Source organism: Podarcis cretensis (assembly GCF_951804945.1).
Source record: "Podarcis cretensis genome assembly, chromosome: 2".
Lineage (NCBI taxonomy): Eukaryota > Metazoa > Chordata > Lepidosauria > Squamata > Lacertidae > Podarcis > Podarcis cretensis.
The window spans coordinates 33,174,375-33,191,201 of NC_137171.1; the positions used below are offsets into that span (position 1 = coordinate 33,174,375).

The window sequence follows — 16,827 nt, forward strand, 5'->3', positions numbered from 1 at the left end:
ACTGGGACAAGTACCATGATCTCCAAGATCCAAACCTTAAGATTCCAGACCTGCACAAGACCATGAGATTTGGGATTTAACCATTCCTGCTGCTGCTGAAATTACCATGAGAAGAAATAAAGCATATGTGATACAGAAATGCCCGGCATATTTCTGAGATACTGTATGAAGTCATGAAATAAATAAAAAAAGAGGATTTGGGAGAAAGATCATTACTCATAAATATATCCCTAAAAAGAGAGCAGCCTGGTTATTTACTGTCAACTCTAACTGTTCAGCATAGGAGGGAGACGGAATTCAGAGGAACAAAATAAGGATTACAACATGCGAATAGAGAAGAAGAGCTGGGATTAATGAAAGAGGTAGGTAGCAGAGATAGGTCCTTCAACAAATGCATATTAAACTTTGAGAATTCAATGCTGCAGGTATTGTGATAGTCTTAGCCAACTACAACAAAATATCCTCTTTTTTTTGGTGGGGGGGAATGCAAGGCATCTCTTTCAATTGCTACTAATTATCAGTGGGGCAATTAGGTCTTCCAGTGTCCTTCAAAAGGTGGTTAAACCACCCCAGACTCATTCTGAAGTCTGGCGCCTTGAATGTTAGAACTAAAGTCATCACAATAACTAGAAACACAACCCATCCCCATATTCATATGTGATGGATTCTGGGGACCAGCAAGGACTGGTGAATATCATTGTTTTGTCACATTTATTAACTTTCTGGACATCCAGTTATTGAGCTTAGAAAGACCACTGGGTTGGCCCAACATGGCCTTCCTTAGCTTCCCATCTTGTTTGTTTTGTTCCAAAGGATAGTGCCCCCCCGCAAGTGGTTCTAAGGTACTTTCATTCAGATGCTCAGGTAACAACATATTTGAACTTCACATCTAATGTGAAGAAAACGTCTAGAGCAGACACATTCACAAAGTCTGAGAGCGATCAAAAGACATTCCTTCTAATCAAGAATTCCGTTTATGGGGGAAGCGCTCCCCCCAAAATAAACTACAGTTAAGCACATACAAAGACTGCAAAAGGGTTTTTACTTTGGCCCTAGCAATTTCATTGAGTCTTCACTAAGCCCGGGTCTGTCCAAATTGACTGGGGCAGTGGGTGGGGAGAACACACCACCCAGTCTCTCAAGATTCATGAGGCCTCTATTCTCAATGTATGTACACATGACTAAGTCCAGTAGGGCTTGCTGACAGAAATGTTTCAGGGTAGCTGCTTCTCAAATGCTGCTCAGTCCCAGTGGTTCTGCACGTGTGCGCGCGCACACGCACACACGCGCACACGCACACGCACACCTGACCAGTTGCACCTGATCTGCCTACATGACAAACGCATCCCATATTCCAAAGTTGCTTAACTCTTATGGCTTCCACCAATGCACAACACAATATGGCTTAGATGCTGCTGCTGCTGTGCTTAAATATCAGTATACCTGCCTGCCTGCTGGTTGGCTTCCTACCAATGAACCCTGAGAACTGTACTACGGTGGGATTAAGGATCTCTAATAAAATTATATAATCAGCTTTCCAGGTTCTTTCGGAGAAATCCTGATAATTAAAGCTGTTTCAAACTGATTTCAGTTTGTAGTTTGGATGAGACTCGTTTTCCTTTTGGGGCAAAATTCCTGGCATTCCCTGTAGGATTCCCGACCCTCCAGGTCATTCATCTGTATAGACTGGCCTTGTGTAATCCGTAAGTGGACAAACAGAAGTCAGTGAGGAAGGGGATGGGGGGGGGAATCCCACAGGCCATTCCCATGGAAGGATCCTCACTACTTTTATCCAATAACACAACGGACCAGGTACGGTATTGTCAAGCTTCCTGATTTCTGAATCAGATTCAGGACTTTGCTCCCACTGCTGGTTCAGTGTTGTATTTGAACCGGCAAGCAAGGTGCAGTGAGGCGGTTGCCACCATGGGCCACCATCCACTGAAAAGTCTCCCTTCTGGAATGAATGGGAACCAGGCAAGATTACCCTTCTTCATGTCAGTGCCACACACAGCAGAACTGCCCCTTGGATTGTGCCTAAACCACTTAAGTTTACATCTCGGTCAGATTCTGGGGGTGGGGGTAGCAACCCATCATATGCAGCTTTCCCCTTCCTTCCCATTTGTGGTTTGTTCCCCCCAACCCCTTTTTGTGTACATCAGATCCAATGCTAAATTTCAGGCTGCATTCCCTGTTTAAAAGCCTGCCATAAATTATTTCGTGCGTGCTTTAAACTGTAACTAAATCATATAATAAATAGGATGGGTGTGAAAGGAGCTTCTGCTAGGGCAGCTTTGTGTATGTGTTTGCCAGAAAGACTCTCTCTCTCTGTCATGCAAATGCTATAATTATATTTTAAAAGGGGGGGGGAGAGAACCCCACATTCTCTTGTCACTGCAGTAGATGGAGCAGTCGCTGGCTTCCTTGAGCTCCCTTTACAGTCTAATTCTCTCTCACACAGAGACTTTTTAAAAAGAAACATTCTTCATATCTCCCCGCTAAAATTGCCTAGTTCTTGAAGGCGAGGGAAATTATTAAAAGCTTTATTTATTTATATCTCCTCTGCATCCATCCACAGTTCAAGAGAGAAGGTGGGAGGGTGCGAGTTGGGGAGTGCGGGGGGGGGGGGAAGCGTCTGGGAAATGCTAACTTTTGCTTAATAAATGTGAGGCCAGAAGCTCAGGACACATTGTTATGTCTGGGTCTGAGGTGAGGGTGGGAGGTAGATTGCGTGTATAAATAAATAGATGGATTACATTCATACATGCCCAGTGACTTCCCTAAGGTTTGTTTCTCGTGGGTGGGGGCACTTGTGTGTGTGTGGTCCTTTGAAATCATAGTTCTTTGGATCGGAAATGCACAGAAAGAACGGAAAGAGGGGCAGGTTCCTGAAGATTAAGTCCCCCACCCTGAAAACTTCTCTTACAACTGTACCCTCCAAGTTGATCATGCTATGGTAGCAACTGTCCGCCCAGATTTCCTCCTGGGGAGAAGATAGACCTTTTTTAGATGTGTTTTTGTAGCAGAGCAATCCAGGATTATCCATGTTAAGTTTTATTCCGGCTCTCATCTCCTCAGCTAAAAGATGAGAAGGAAAGCTTGGGGGGGGGGGGCGGAGGGGAGAGAGAGAGAGAGAGAGAGAGAGAGAGAGAGAGAGAGAGAGAGAGAGAGAGAGAAGAGGCAAGAGGGAATCAGAGCAAATCCGTCTCGGAGGGAGAGCGCGCGAGAGACCTGCTCTTGTTTCCTTCCCATAGTTCTTCTCTCCATTGAGAGTTACATATTGTTTCCATTTTCTAGTACTTTTCTGGAATTCCATGTTATGACTTCAGCCCCAGAGAAATCCCTGCCTAGTAGGGCAGGAAACATTGAGAAACCCCTTCAACAGATTTTGGAAAAACTTCCAAGTCATGAATTGGAGACAGACGTAGCAGAGAGACACAGAGACGGGGAGATCTCCACCAACACACACGCACATAAGAAAACATCACACACCACTTCTTTCCTGCCCTGTAGAAAAAGCTTCAAAAGTTTGGAAATCATCATAATTTTCCCCCTATTTTTTTTTAAAGGTAAGGCGCCTTGCATGCGACAGGCTGCCTCCTCTGGGAGTAAACAGCTTTCTCCTCCCTCAGTTATTTGCGTTACATTTTGTCTACCCTCCCCCCCCCAAAAAAAAAGCTTTTTGCAACAAATGGACTAGCTTGCAGGCTGGTGGTCCAGAGGTCTTTATGGCGGCGGCAGCAACCCCCACTCCCCTCCCGGGAAGACGCAACTTCTTGGGCTGCTGGGACGAGCGAGGAGAGGAAACTTCGCTTACCTTCAAGCTGCGAAAGGGAGGGCAACTGCCCCGGCTTACCTTGGGGGGTGGGGTGGGGGGTGGAAAAAGGATATGGGTTGCACACGATCCTGAGGCACCAGCTCCTGGGTCGGCTGTGCTGGCTCAAATAGAAGAAGACGATCGGCGCGAGGGCCGGGTAAGGGAGCGCTTCGCCGTCCGAGTCCCCGCTGCCCGGGTCCTTCTCCTTGTCCCCGGGGACCGAGCGACCTCCATCTCCCGAGAGATCGTTAAGGCGGACGAAGGTCTTGGAGGCGCTGTCCTCCTCCGGGTCCTGCTCCTCGGCTGCTCGCGGTCCATCCTCGTCCATTCTCCGGCCACCAGACCCGGGTCCGACCAGCTGACCGAAGGAAAGAAGATGCGCCCCGGGAGAAGAGAGGCAGGGAGCGGGAGAGGAGAGGGCAGGAGCTCCTTAGGCGTTAGGACGATGAGCCGGCCATGGGGCTGAATCGCTGGCCATGGGGAGCTTCGCGGTGGGGGGTGGCAGCGGGGCTGGCTCGGGAAAGGAAGGGGCTTCAGAAGCGGCGAGGGAGCCTCCTCCCCTCCCGCTGGGGCGGCTGCGTAAAGCCCGCTCTCTCCATCGGGATCCAGAGCGCAGCCGGCACGGGAGCTTCTCGTCACTTTTGGCGCCTTCTTTCTCCCCCAAGATCCGGGGAAGGAGGGCTGGGGAAAGGAGGGAGTCCCCGCTTAGCGGCGAGGAGGGTGGGAGCCGGTACCCCGATGATCCACCCAGCTCCTCCGCGCTCCAACTCCGGGGCGCATTGCCGGGCGAGCGGGAAAGAGGAGCAGACGACGGAGATTGCTGCGGGGGGCGCCTCTTTCAGGTCCGGCTGAATGGGGAGACTCCGCTCCTACCCCTCCAGCCTCAGCATCCTCGTCGTGCCGGGGACTGCGCGGGGTATCCTAAGGGTTTGGAAGGGATCCAGAGAGGATGGGGCCTCTCCTGCAGGTTGGGCTCCTCCCGCCCTGCGGGGGCTACTGGAGAGGGTGGGTAGGGGTGACACGAGGTTTGGGGGGGAGAGCAGATGCAACGCGCGCGGAGCCGGAGCCGCAGGAAGGACGGTGAGGAGGGATGCTCCTCCTCGCCGCTGCCTCTGCCGGACGGGAGAAGCGAGCGACAAAGCTGGGCGCTCCGAGCACCTCACAGCTGGATCCCTCACTCCAACTTCAAGCCGGAGCTCCGCCCCGGAGCCGCGGCGCCAGCCAATCCCGAGCCCCCTTCAGACCCTCCTCATTGGCCGCGGGAGGCAGCCAGGAGAAAAAAAGATACAGCCCGGGCGAGAACCGCAGCTGGAAGCAGCGCCGCTAGGTACCCTCCCCTCCCGGCTACCTCAAGCGCCTTCATGGGGCGTGGAGAGCCCCTCTCGGATTGGCCCCTGAGCTGCCCAGGCACGGAGCCCGCTTCCACCACCGCCAGATCTCTTCGAGGAGGGCTGGGGCTTCCCTTTGAATGGTGCAGATCGGGGTCATTTCCCTTGCCCCAGATTGTGGGGTGGCGGCGGCGGCGGCGGCGGCGGCACAGGAGAGCCCCAGCTCGGCGCATAAACGAGGGCAGCCGAGCTTTCGAAGGCTTGCTGGAGGATTTGAGGGAGCGCAAAGAAAAGAGGGGAATGAGCGAGAAGCGATGGAACAAATGCTGACGAAGAGAGCAGGAGCAACTCGGCCGGAGAGAAAGCGAGAAGGACGGCCAAGAGCAGCCGATCGGGAGAGAGCTGTGAGCGCTGCTGCCTCGCTCCTGCTCCAGGGGGTGGCGGGGACTGGACATGGCCGGAGGAGGAGGAGGAGGAGGGCATCAGTCTGAACAAGGTGCCGCTGATCAAGGAGGCAAAGGGACGCATCCTGGCGGGGAACTAAGGAGGGGCACCAGGGTAGGATCCGCTCCAGGGCAAATCTGTGGGAGTTTCGCCCTCCCTTCTCTAGGCGCAAGGGGTCAGGTCAAAGCCATTTTCTAGACGGAAACTGCAGTGGCTCACTCCCTACCTGGAGACCAAACGCACAAATCTTGTTGTTTCTCTTTTTTTATATATATATAATATTTATTAATAGGTTTTTTTTTAATTATAACATAATAAACAAAACATACAAAAAACATCACATTTCATAACATATTTTCTTATCCTTTTTGGACTTCCTCACATCTCCCTCTCCTACGTTCCAAAATATAAAAATTAATTCAGCAATTTATCACCTTGTCCCCACCTTATCTAATTTTCCAATGTTATATCTTAAATTTTAGATATATTCATTTAACTTTTAAAAACTTTTTAGTTTAGCCTAATCATTATCTAAAAGTTGATTTTTTCCTAAATTTAGCTTATCTTCATAGTTCAGTTTATCTAATTCAATGGTGCCAAGTTGTTTGTGATCAAGCATCCTCCTTAACATTCATACAGTTTACAATATTTTTGCAAATAGTCCTTAAATTTCTTCCAATCTTCTTCCACCGTCTCCTCTCCCAGGTCTCGAATTCTGCCAGTCATCTCAGCCAGTTCCATATATTCTATCAGTTGCATCTGCCATTCTTCCAGTGTGGGCAGATCTTGGGTTTTCCAATGCTTCGCAATGAGTATCCTTGCTGCTATTGTTGCATACATAAAAAATGTTCGGTCATTCCTTAGCACCCTCTGGTCAACGATGCCCAAAAGGAAGGCCTCTGGTTTCTTAGGGAAGGTATACTTAAATACCTTTTTCAGCTCATTGTATATCATTTCCCAGAAGGCCTTAACCCTAGGGCAAGTCCACCAGAGGTGAAAGAACGTTCCTTCACTTTCCCTGCATTTCCAACACTTATTATCAGACAAGTGGTATATTTTTGCAAGTTTGACTGGGGTCATGTACCATCTATATATCATTTTCATTACATTTTCTTTCAAAGCATTACATGCAGTGAAATTCAGCCCAATGGTCCATAACTTTTCCCAGTCCTCAAACATAATATTATACCCAATGTCCTGTGCCCACTTTATCATAGCCGATTTAACCATTTCATCTTGTGTGTTCCATTTTAACAGCCTCAGCGCCTAGGACTTGCCGATCGAAAGGTCGGCGGTTCGAATCCCTGCGGCGGGGTGCGCTCCCGCTGCTCGGTCCCAGCGCCTGCCAACCTAGCAGTTCGAAAGCACCTCCGGGTGCAAGTAGATAAATTGGGACCGCTTACCAGTGGGAAGGTAAACGGCGTTTCCGTGTGCGGCTCTGGCTCGCCAGAGCAGCGATGTCACGCTGGCCACGTGACCCGGAAGTGTCTCCGGACAGCGCTGGCCCCTGGCCTCTTGAGTGAGATGGGCGCACAACCCCAGAGTCTGTCAAGACTGGCCCGTACGGGCAGGGGTACCTTTACCTTTACCTTTATACATTCTTGAGAGTACCTTAGTCTTAGGCTCTAACAGTTCCGTTTCTAACTTTGATTTTTCCACCTGGAATCCTAACTTTTTATCAAGTTTAAAAACTTCTTTAATCTGAGCATAATGTAACCAATCTCGCACTTTGTCTTTCATTTTCTCCTGACTCTGCAATTTCCAATTATCTCCATCTTTTTCTAATATTTCCCAATACTTCGGCCATTTGGCCTCCATACTGAGTCTTTTCCGGGCCTTAGCTTCCAATGGTGAAAGCCACCTTAGAGTTTTGTTTTCCAATAAGTCTTTGTATTTTGTCCAGACATTAAACACTGCTTTTCTGACAATATGGTTCTTGAAATTCTTATTGATCTTAACCTTGTCATACCATAAATATGCATGCCAACCAAACGCATTGTCAAAACCTTCCAGATCTAGTACATCAGTGTCTTCGAGAAGCAGCCAATCTTTCAACCAGCAAAAAGCTACTGATTCATAGTACAGCCTTAAGTCTGGCAGGGCAAAGCCCCCTCTTTCTTTCGCATCAGTTAATATCTTAAACTTAATTCTGGGCTTTTTGCCCTGCCAGACAAATTTAGAAATATCTCTCTGCCACTTCCGGAAACACTCTGTTTTGTCCACAATCTGTAATGTTTGAAATAAGAAAAGCATTTTCGGCAATACATTCATCTTTACAGCAGCAATTCGGCCTAACAAGGAAAGTTTCAATCTTGTCCAACTTTCTAAGTCTCTCTTAATTTCTGCCCAGCATTTCTCATAATTATCTTTAAATAGACTCAGATTTTTTGCTGTTATATTTACCCCTAGGTATTTTACTTTTTTAACCACGTTCAACTCTGTCTCTTTCTGAAACCGTTCTGACTCTGTAACTGTCAAGTTTTCAAATCTTGTTGTTTCTCTATGGTGAGAACGGTGTTCTCTGTACATGCCCAGAGGCATTGTACTGCTGTATTATAGCTGCACAGATAGCGGGAGACAAATAACCACAGCTGGTCTTGGAAGCGGTTCCTGCATTTGTGCCTGGAGACAACTTCGTGCATCTCTGTAGCAGAGGAGGAGGAGGATGGTCTGGTCAAGGTTTCTGGCGAACATGCTACAAGTCAAGTCCACGCTATGAGTTAGGCAGTATAGCAGGACATATATAGCCCCCACCCTCCCATCCTCAAACACCTTGGCATAATTTTGCCTCTAGCTTGCCAGGCCAGGAAACACAGAAACACCTGAAAGCAGACAGGAAAATAGACCTGACTCTACTTCAGGTCCAAACAAGCCACAAAGTCCCATGCTGATAGCCTCTGCTAGTCCAAGAGGAACAGACTGGGGATTCACAGGATCAGCTGGAGGTGGTACAACCCAGAAGAGGGAATGTTGTGTGAAATCCCCAGACTAATTGGTACCTCAGTAATTCTCTCCCCCACCTGTCTCTCTCTCAGAGGCATTCCCGAGCGTGCCACACGTACACACTTCCAGTTCAAAACACATGCCAGTCATACACATTGCCAGAGCAGGGCAATGCCTTGAACCTTAGACTAGGACCAGGAAGATCAGAATTCAAATATCCACTTGGAGCTAACTGGGTGGCTTTGGGCCAGTCACACACTCTCTGAGCCTAACCTGCTTCACAAGTTCATTGTGAGGATTAAAGGTGGAGAAGAACCATTTCATCTGTTTATATATCGCTAAAGGTAAAGGGACCCCTGACCATTAGGTCCAGTCGTGGCCGACTCTGGGGTTGCAGCGCTCATCTTGCTTTACTGGCTGAGGGAGCCAGCGTACAGCATGACTAAGCCACTTCTGGCAAACCAGAGCAGCGCACGGAAATGCCGTTTACCTTCCCACTGGTGTGGTACCTATTTATCTACTTGCACTTTGACGTGCTTTCGAACTGCTAGGTGGGCAGGAGCAGGGACTGAGCAACAGGAGCTCACCCTGTTGCGGGGATTCGAACCACTGATCTTCTGATCGGCAAGTCCTAGTCTCTGTGGTTTAACCCACAGCGCCACTCGCGTCCCACTAGTATTTATTAGTGGCGCACATAAAAATAAACCAAATGGACGGAATAAACCAAAAAATAAATCAAACGGATGGAAAACAGTAATAATTGATCATAAACCCGAGCTACCTCAGAATGCCTGCTGGAATAAGAAAGTCTTTGCTGTGTTTGCCTGGAGTTCAGTCTCTCTAATCTCAGCTGGGAGGTAGTTCCACAGGCTTGGACCCACAACACTGAATGCCCAGCTTCTGGTCCTTATGACTGTCTGTCTGAGCCATGGGAAAGAGTGCCCTCACCCTCAAATCTCAGTGATTGGGCAAGGTAATAAGGGATCAGGTGGTCCACGTGTGCCCCTGAGCTTCCTAGGATGAAGTGTTGGGGGGGGGGTGTTACAAATGTAATAAATTGCCAAGATGCCTGTTCCGTCATTAGGAATACAGAGGTTATGGGTTGGAGAAAAGGGCAAGTGTATGGGGAGATGGAGCACTCTGGTGTGCATTGCTCAGAAATGCCTTCCACCCCCCTCCCCAAACATACCATAGCTTTCAGCGCTCTGAGCTCCCTCCTCTGGCTCAGCCTCCGAAGATGACAGGATAAGGGCAGGATAAGGAAATAGCTGAACTAAGCAAAGATGTGAGCCCAAGGAGGGAATGCCACTTGAGAGGAACAAACGAATAAAGATAGGCACATGGCTCAAGGAAAGAGACTCGATAAGGGAGGAAACAGCCTGGGGATATAAGAATCAAGCAGCAAGCAATAAGCAGGTCATCTGGCTGGTGGGTTTCTGATGTCTGGGTAGACAGGCGAGAGGCAGAGCAAAAGAAGTGTGGAATTAGCACTATCAGCAGAACAGAGAAGGGATTTAACAACAGGCGTTCAGGGAGAGCTGGTGAGGAAATGAAGTTTAAGGGATGCTGCTGGGGAGCCAAGAAGAGGAGATGTCAAGATCAAGAGCCTGCAGAGGAGCAGTCTTGAGAAGCTGCTACTATACAGGGAACTGGCGCAAGACATTAACCAGGGCGTATGTTTCTCAGGCTGTACAGAGTAAAATTGTCAACAAAAGACAAGGCTTCTTGATATATCACTTTAATTCAGCCCTGACTGCATCCAGACCATCCTAGTGTGGCCTGCAGGCTCTGGCCTTGTGTAACGTCAATACTTTAACTGGGAACATCAGATGTGCTATGTGTCACATGGAGACAAGGGGTTATTCCAGATCTTGATGTATACACACGTCAAGAAAGTGTCAGACCAAAGTGTGGACGATTTTAATAATAATAATAATAATAATAATAATAATAATAATAATAATAATAAATTTTATTTATATCCCGCCCTCCCCAGCTGAAGCCGGGCTCAGGGCGGCTAACAACACTAAAACAGTGCAACATTATAAAAACATTATAAAAATTAATTAAAATCAAAATTGATGGCAATCATAAACTAAAGTTTTGTAAAGATTGCCAAAGGAGGGAGTCAGGCTGCGCCCTGACCAAAGGCCTGGTGGAACAGCTCTGTCTTGCAGGCCCTGCGGAAAGATGTCAAGTCCTGCAGGGCCCTTGTCTCTTGTGACAGAGCGTTCCACCAGGTTGGAGCCGCAGCCGAAAAAGCCCTGGCTCTAGTTGAGGCCAGCCTAACCTCTCTGTGGCCTGGCACCTTCAAGATGTTTTTATTTGAAGACCGTAAGTTCCTCTGTGGGGCATACCAGGAGAGGCGGTCCCGTAGCTGTGCAAATGTACCCTGGGACATCCCTGGGTCAGATTTCTGTGATTCCCCAAAGCGTTAACCCCTCTCTAAATAGCTGCAGGATTGGCTTTGGGTAGTCCCGTCAGAGAATATGAATTGGTTTGCTGAGGTCTTCTATCATGTAGTCAGTGCATTTTTGAAGTACTTGCAAGACATCATAAACTGGGCCACAGAAATTCAAAGGACGTTTGCCAACATGAGCTAATTTGATGAGAAGGAGTGTACTCCACCAAGTCAAGTACGGAAGATGTATCAACCTGCATCCTAGATTTACACTGTGGGCGACAAAGATGTGGCTCATGGGTCTACTAGTTGGCCATGCTCAATCTATTTATTTTTTTTAAATATTTATTAAGGTTTTTTAAATACAAAATGCAAAAATAATAAACAATATAACATGTATCATAACATATTTTCAAAGCTTCTTTGGACTCCCTCACGTCTCCCGCTCCCACTTACATCATTATAAACTTTTACCAGCAATTTATCATCTTGTTTACATTCTTAAATCCCGTTCATTTAATTTAGTCTAATAGTTCTCCCAAAGGTTTATGTTTCCCTCCATCACACTTGTCATCCAGATTACATCTATTTTAAGGTAAAGGTAAAGGTAAAGGTACCCCTGCCCGTACAGGCCAGTCTTGACAGACTCTGGGGTTGTGCGCCCATCTCACTTAAGAGGCCAGGGGCCAGCGCTGTCCGGAGACACTTCCGGGTCACGTGGCCAGCGTGACATCGCTGCTCTGGCGAGCCAGAGCCGCACACGGAAACGCCGTTTACCTTCCCGCCGGTAAGCGGTCCCTATTTATCTACTTGCACCCGGAGGTGCTTTCGAACTGCTAGGTTGGCAGGCGCTGGGACCGAGCAGTGGGAGCGCACCCCGCCGCAGGGATTCGAACCGCCGACCTTTCGATCGGCAAGTCCTAGGCGCTGAGGCTTTAACCTTTAGCGCCACCTGCGTCCCATTACATCTATTTTAGTGGTGCTCAATTATTTATAGTCTGGCATCCTTCTTAACATTCAACCAAATTACAATATTTTTGTAAATAAATTCTAAATTTCTTCCAGTCTTCTTCAACCCTTTCCTCTCCCAGGTCTTGGATTCTGCCGGTCATCTCAGCCAGTACCATATAGTCTATCAGTTGCATCTGCCATTCTTCCAGTGTGGGCAGATCTCGAGTTTTCCAATGCTTGGCGATGAGTATCCTTGCTGCTGTTGTTGCATACAGGAAAAAGGTTCTGTCCTTCTTTATCACCCTCTGGCTGACAATACCCAGGAGAAAAGCTTCTGGTTTCTTAGGGAAAGTATACTTAAATACCTTTTTCAACTCATTATATATCATTTCCCAGAAGGCCTTCACTCTAGGGCACGTCCACCAGAGGTGAAAGAATGTTCCTTCATTCCCTTTACATTTCCAGCATTTGTTATCAGACAAATGGTATATTTTGGCAAGTTTAACTGGGGTCATGTACCATCTATATATCATTTTCATTACATTTTCCTTCAAAGCATTACATGCAGTGAAGTTCAACCCAGTGGTCCACAACCTTTCCCAGTCCTCAAACATGATATTGTACCCAATGTCCTGTGCCCACTTTATCATAGCCGATTTAACCATTTCATCTTGTGTATTCCATTTTAACAGCAAGTTATACATTCTTGAAAGTACCTTAGTCTTAGGTTCTAACAGTTCTGATTCAAATTTCGATTTCTCCACCTGGAACCCTAACTTTTTGTCATTTTTGAAAACTTCTTTAATCTGAGCGTAATGTAGCCAGTCTCGCACTTTATCCTTCATTTTCTCCAAACTCTGCAATTTCCAATTGTCTCCATCTTTTTCTAAAATTTCCCAATATTTTGGCCATTTGGCCTCCATATTGGGTCTTTTTCGGGCCTTAGCTTCCAGAGGTGATAGCCACCTTGGAGTTTTATTTTCCAATAAGTCTTTATATTTTGTCCAGACATTAAACACTGCTTTTCTGACAATATGGTTTTTAAAGGCCTTATTGATTTTAACCTTATCATACCATAAGTATGCATGCCAACCAAAAGCATTGTTAAAACCTTCCAAATCCAATACATCAGTGTCTTCGAGAAGTAGCCAGTCTTTTAGCCAGCAGAAAGCTGCGGCCTCATAGTACAACTTTAAGTCCGGCAGGGCGAAGCCCCCTCTCTCTTTCGCATCAGTTAATATCTTAAACTTAATTCTGGGCTTTTTGCCCTGCCAGACAAATTTAGAGATATCTCTCTGCCACTTCCGGAAGCACTCCGTCTTGTCCACAATCTGTAGTGTTTGAAACAAAAACAACATTTTTGGCAATACATTCATCTTGATAGCAGCAATTCGGCCTAGCAAAGAAAGTTTCAATTTTGTCCAACTATCTAAGTCTCTCTTAATTTCTGACCAACATTTTTCATAATTATCCTTAAATAGACTCAGATTTTTTGCTGTTATGTTTACCCCTAGGTACTTTAATTTTTTAACCACATTTAATTCTGTCTCTCTCTGAAACCGTTCCGACTCTGTAACTGTCAATTTTTTTCCCAATACCTTGGTTTTCTGTTTGTTTAGTTTAAATCCCGCCACCCGACCAAAGTCTTGAATCAATTGTAATACTCTTTTCGTACTAGATTCTGGCTCCTGCAGGGTCAAAACTAGGTCATCTGCAAAAGCTTTAAGTTTATATTGTTTCGCTCCGACCTGGGCCATGCTCAATCTAAACACCCCTTTATCCACTGAAGGCTCTCAACCACCCTCCAAAATAGTTTGTTGGGCAAGTGTGTTGGAAATAGCTCCATTGCAAGGATGGGGAGCCCATGGCTCACCTTCCAGTATGGACCCCACATCACCAGATGTTGCTTACCTCACATCATCCCTAGCCATTGGCTATGCTGGCTGGGGCTGATGGAAACCGGGGTCCAAGAACATCTGGAGGACCACTAGTTCTACATCACTAATTTCAAGGCTTCCAGATAGTAATGTAAAGGTAAAGGGACCCCTGACCGTTAGGTCCAGTCGTGACCGACTCTGGGGTTGCAGCGCTCATCTCGCTTTATTGGCCGAGGGAGCCGGCATTTGTCCACAGACAGCTTCCGGGTCATGTGGCCAGCATGACTAAGCAGCTTCTGGCAAACCAGAGCAGCGCACAGAAACGCCGTTTACCTTCCCGCTGGAGCGGTACCTATTTATCTACTTGCGCTTTGACGTGCTTTCGAACTGCTAGGTGGGCAGGAGCAGGGACCGAACAACAGGAGCTCACCCCATTGCGGGGATTTGAACCGCCGACCTTCTGATCGGTAAGCCCGAGGCTCTGTGGTTTAACCCACAGCGCCACCCGCATCCCAGATAGTACATGGATATAAATAGTATAAACTTTCTGTGCTGTTGCCTCTCCCTTGTTTCTAATGTGTTTATGCCACAGGGTGTGAGAGAGAGAGCTGCATCTTTACCTCTTGAATGCATCACTGGCCCTTCTTGACGAAGCTGAAGCTTAGGAGCAGACTGTGTGTTCCGCCTCATGATTCAACTTTCACTTTGGCCACTTCCATTTTTGTCAGAAATTCGGAATCCATCTTCGTTTGCCATGGAGCTGGGCCAATGAATGTAACATTCTGTTTCCAACTTGTCCACAGCAGCACAGGCTTTGGATCCAAGATCCCCTTGGCTTCCAGAACAGGGACACAGTGGAAGGAAATGTGAGGATGGACAGAAGGTTCTTCTTGCGGCTCTGCTTTGCCTCTCTTCAGCTGGGATTTCTGGAAGTAAGAAAGCTCTCTTGGTGGTTTCAGTCCAAATGTCAAATGAAGGGTGGGGGAGGGAGATCAGAGAGGCTTTGACAGCTGTAAATATATTAAAAGTCAATTAAGTATGCCACTCACTGCAGTTTAGTAGGCCCGGAACTCCAAAGTTTGAAAATTCAAGCGTCAAGTTAGCTAGCTAACTGGAATTATTGAGTCTTCTCATTGAGCTACCAGATTATCGAAAACAGTGTGAGTGTGTTTAAAAAGCCCAAGTGCAGTTTTGTTAGCTTTTAATTCTAATTCTTGGGAACTAGGCAGGAGTGGATTTGTAATTCAGGCTAAAGGGGAGAGGTTGACAAATTCAATTTTAATTTCAATCCTACCCTAAAAGCCAGAAATTCAGGCTGGTTAGATGAAAACATGGCCAAGATTTGGATGCCTCCATTTCCATAAATACCATATTTTCCGCTCTATAAGACACACCAGACCATAAGATGCACCTAATTTTTGGAGGAGGAAAACAAGAAAAAAAATATTCTGAATCCCAGAAGCCAGAACAGCAAGAGGTATCGCTGTTCTGGCTTCTGGGATAGCCGCACGAAGCCTCTTCAGGGCAGTGGGATGAAGGCTCCCGCTGCCCTGAAGAGGCTTTGTGTGACTAAGCCAGAAGCTACAACAGCGAGAGGGAGTGCTGCACAGTGATCCCTCTCGCTCTTCTGGCTTCTGGGATAGCTGCACAGCCTGCATTCGCTCCATAAGACGCACACACATTTCCCCTTACTTTTTAGGAGGGAAAAGTGCGTCTAATAGAGTGAAAAATATGGTGAGTGTATATTGGTTTGAGTGTTTCATGCCTGTGTTTTCATCACTTGGTGACTCTAGGGTCTAAGTGGTGGCTTTCATGAGTGAATGAGCCATCCTAGATCAAACACCACAGACAGAAGTGTCACATTATCAGAAACTTCAGGGCATGAATTGGAACTGGTGGGAAGATGCCTACCTTGGTGAGCTACTGTGAACCATGTATTCACAGAGCTCTATTAACATCACTGTTTTTATTCTGTTTTAATTTTCTGTATTATTATTTATATTTAACTTTATATAAGCACATCCACACAGCTGTTTTTGTTTTGCTTTCATTTAAGTTGCTTTTATTTATTTGTCAAGATTCTGGTTTTTATTTGTTTCATTTTTAAATTGCTTTGCTTGTTTAGTTTTTAAACAGAGAACGCTCCCAACTCTGTGGTTTGTATATGGTGGAGAATTCAAGCATTTTTCTTCACTTCAAAATCTCACCATGACTGTGACAACCCCGGTCTAGATTTTTAAAGTCTATAAGGACAGTTTACATTTTTTTAAAGCATCCTTTTGTTTGGATTCAGCAATGCTTTGATGCAGACTGAATGGTTAAACGGGTTTTTGGGTTTTTTTGCAAGTCTTTTGTGGTATTTATAGGATATCAGATTATGAGGGTTTTTCTCGTGTGTTTATTTTTGTCGTATGCTGCTTGACAAAATTTACGGAGTGACTTGCCAACTTTCCCTTATTTAAATTGTTCGTCACATGACACAACTAGGGCTACTTTCTTAAGAATGCTACACCAGTGCAATCCTATCAGTGCTTTTTCAATGGGGCTTATTCCCAGGAAGTTGCACACAGGGTTGCAACCTTAAAGTGTTTGCATTCTGTCAGGCAGGAGCATCCGGTGGGGCGGGGTGGCAGCACTCACCTAGCCTCCCAGAAAGGGCATAGCTGTGGCTTATAGGGAAGGGAAGACGGCAGGGTGGTTGGCACATTGCGAAGACACCAACAGATCCAATCTCATGCTCCCTCTACAACTCTTGCACTGCAGTGTCCTCTCTACCACCTCTCTCTCCCCGCAACCCATAGTGACACACATGCTAGGAAGCCAGCTAAGTGCCAGCGTCCCTCCGTGGTGGATGTTCCTGCTTCCAGCCCTGTAAATACGGTGGCCATTTGTTCATCATGGAAAAGGAGGAAATACATTACCAAAACAGATATTTGCATTAAAAGGTGCTCATTAAGTGTATAGAGTGTGCTCAGGCAAACTAAGGCCCGGGGGCCGGATCTGGCCCAATCACCTTCTAAATCCAGCCTGTGGACGGTCCAAGAATCTTGGCAAGTTGGAGAGATC

The 16,827-nt window shown here is 46.7% G+C and overlaps 2 protein-coding genes across 15 annotated transcripts in view; both read right to left on the reverse strand.

The window, feature by feature from the left end:
* CACNA1G (calcium voltage-gated channel subunit alpha1 G) overlaps nucleotides 1-5,054 on the reverse strand; it is a 331,245-nt gene extending 326,191 nt beyond the window's left edge. For 2 of the 13 annotated variants that reach the window (XM_079967362.1, XM_079967356.1), the window contains exon 1: nucleotides 3,892-5,053. In XM_079967362.1, coding sequence (XP_079823488.1) covers nucleotides 3,892-4,145 — 254 coding nt within the window. In that variant the 5' untranslated portion in view covers nucleotides 4,146-5,053. Of the gene's footprint in view, nucleotides 1-3,891 lie in introns of all 13 variants that reach the window. The other 11 variants (XM_079967359.1, XM_079967354.1, XM_079967365.1 and 8 more) reach the window with 9 other exon arrangements.
* A 9,515-nt stretch (nucleotides 5,055-14,569) lies between these two features.
* The window catches only part of LOC307211160 (uncharacterized protein), a 95,473-nt gene continuing 93,215 nt past the window's right edge, over nucleotides 14,570-16,827 (reverse strand). Inside the window, exon 9 of one of the 2 annotated variants that reach the window (XR_013836309.1) lies at nucleotides 14,570-14,687. The gene's annotated coding sequence lies outside the window, so the exon portion shown is untranslated. Of the gene's footprint in view, nucleotides 14,688-14,707; nucleotides 14,772-16,827 lie in introns of those variants that run through there. The other variant, XR_013836310.1, reaches the window with a different exon arrangement.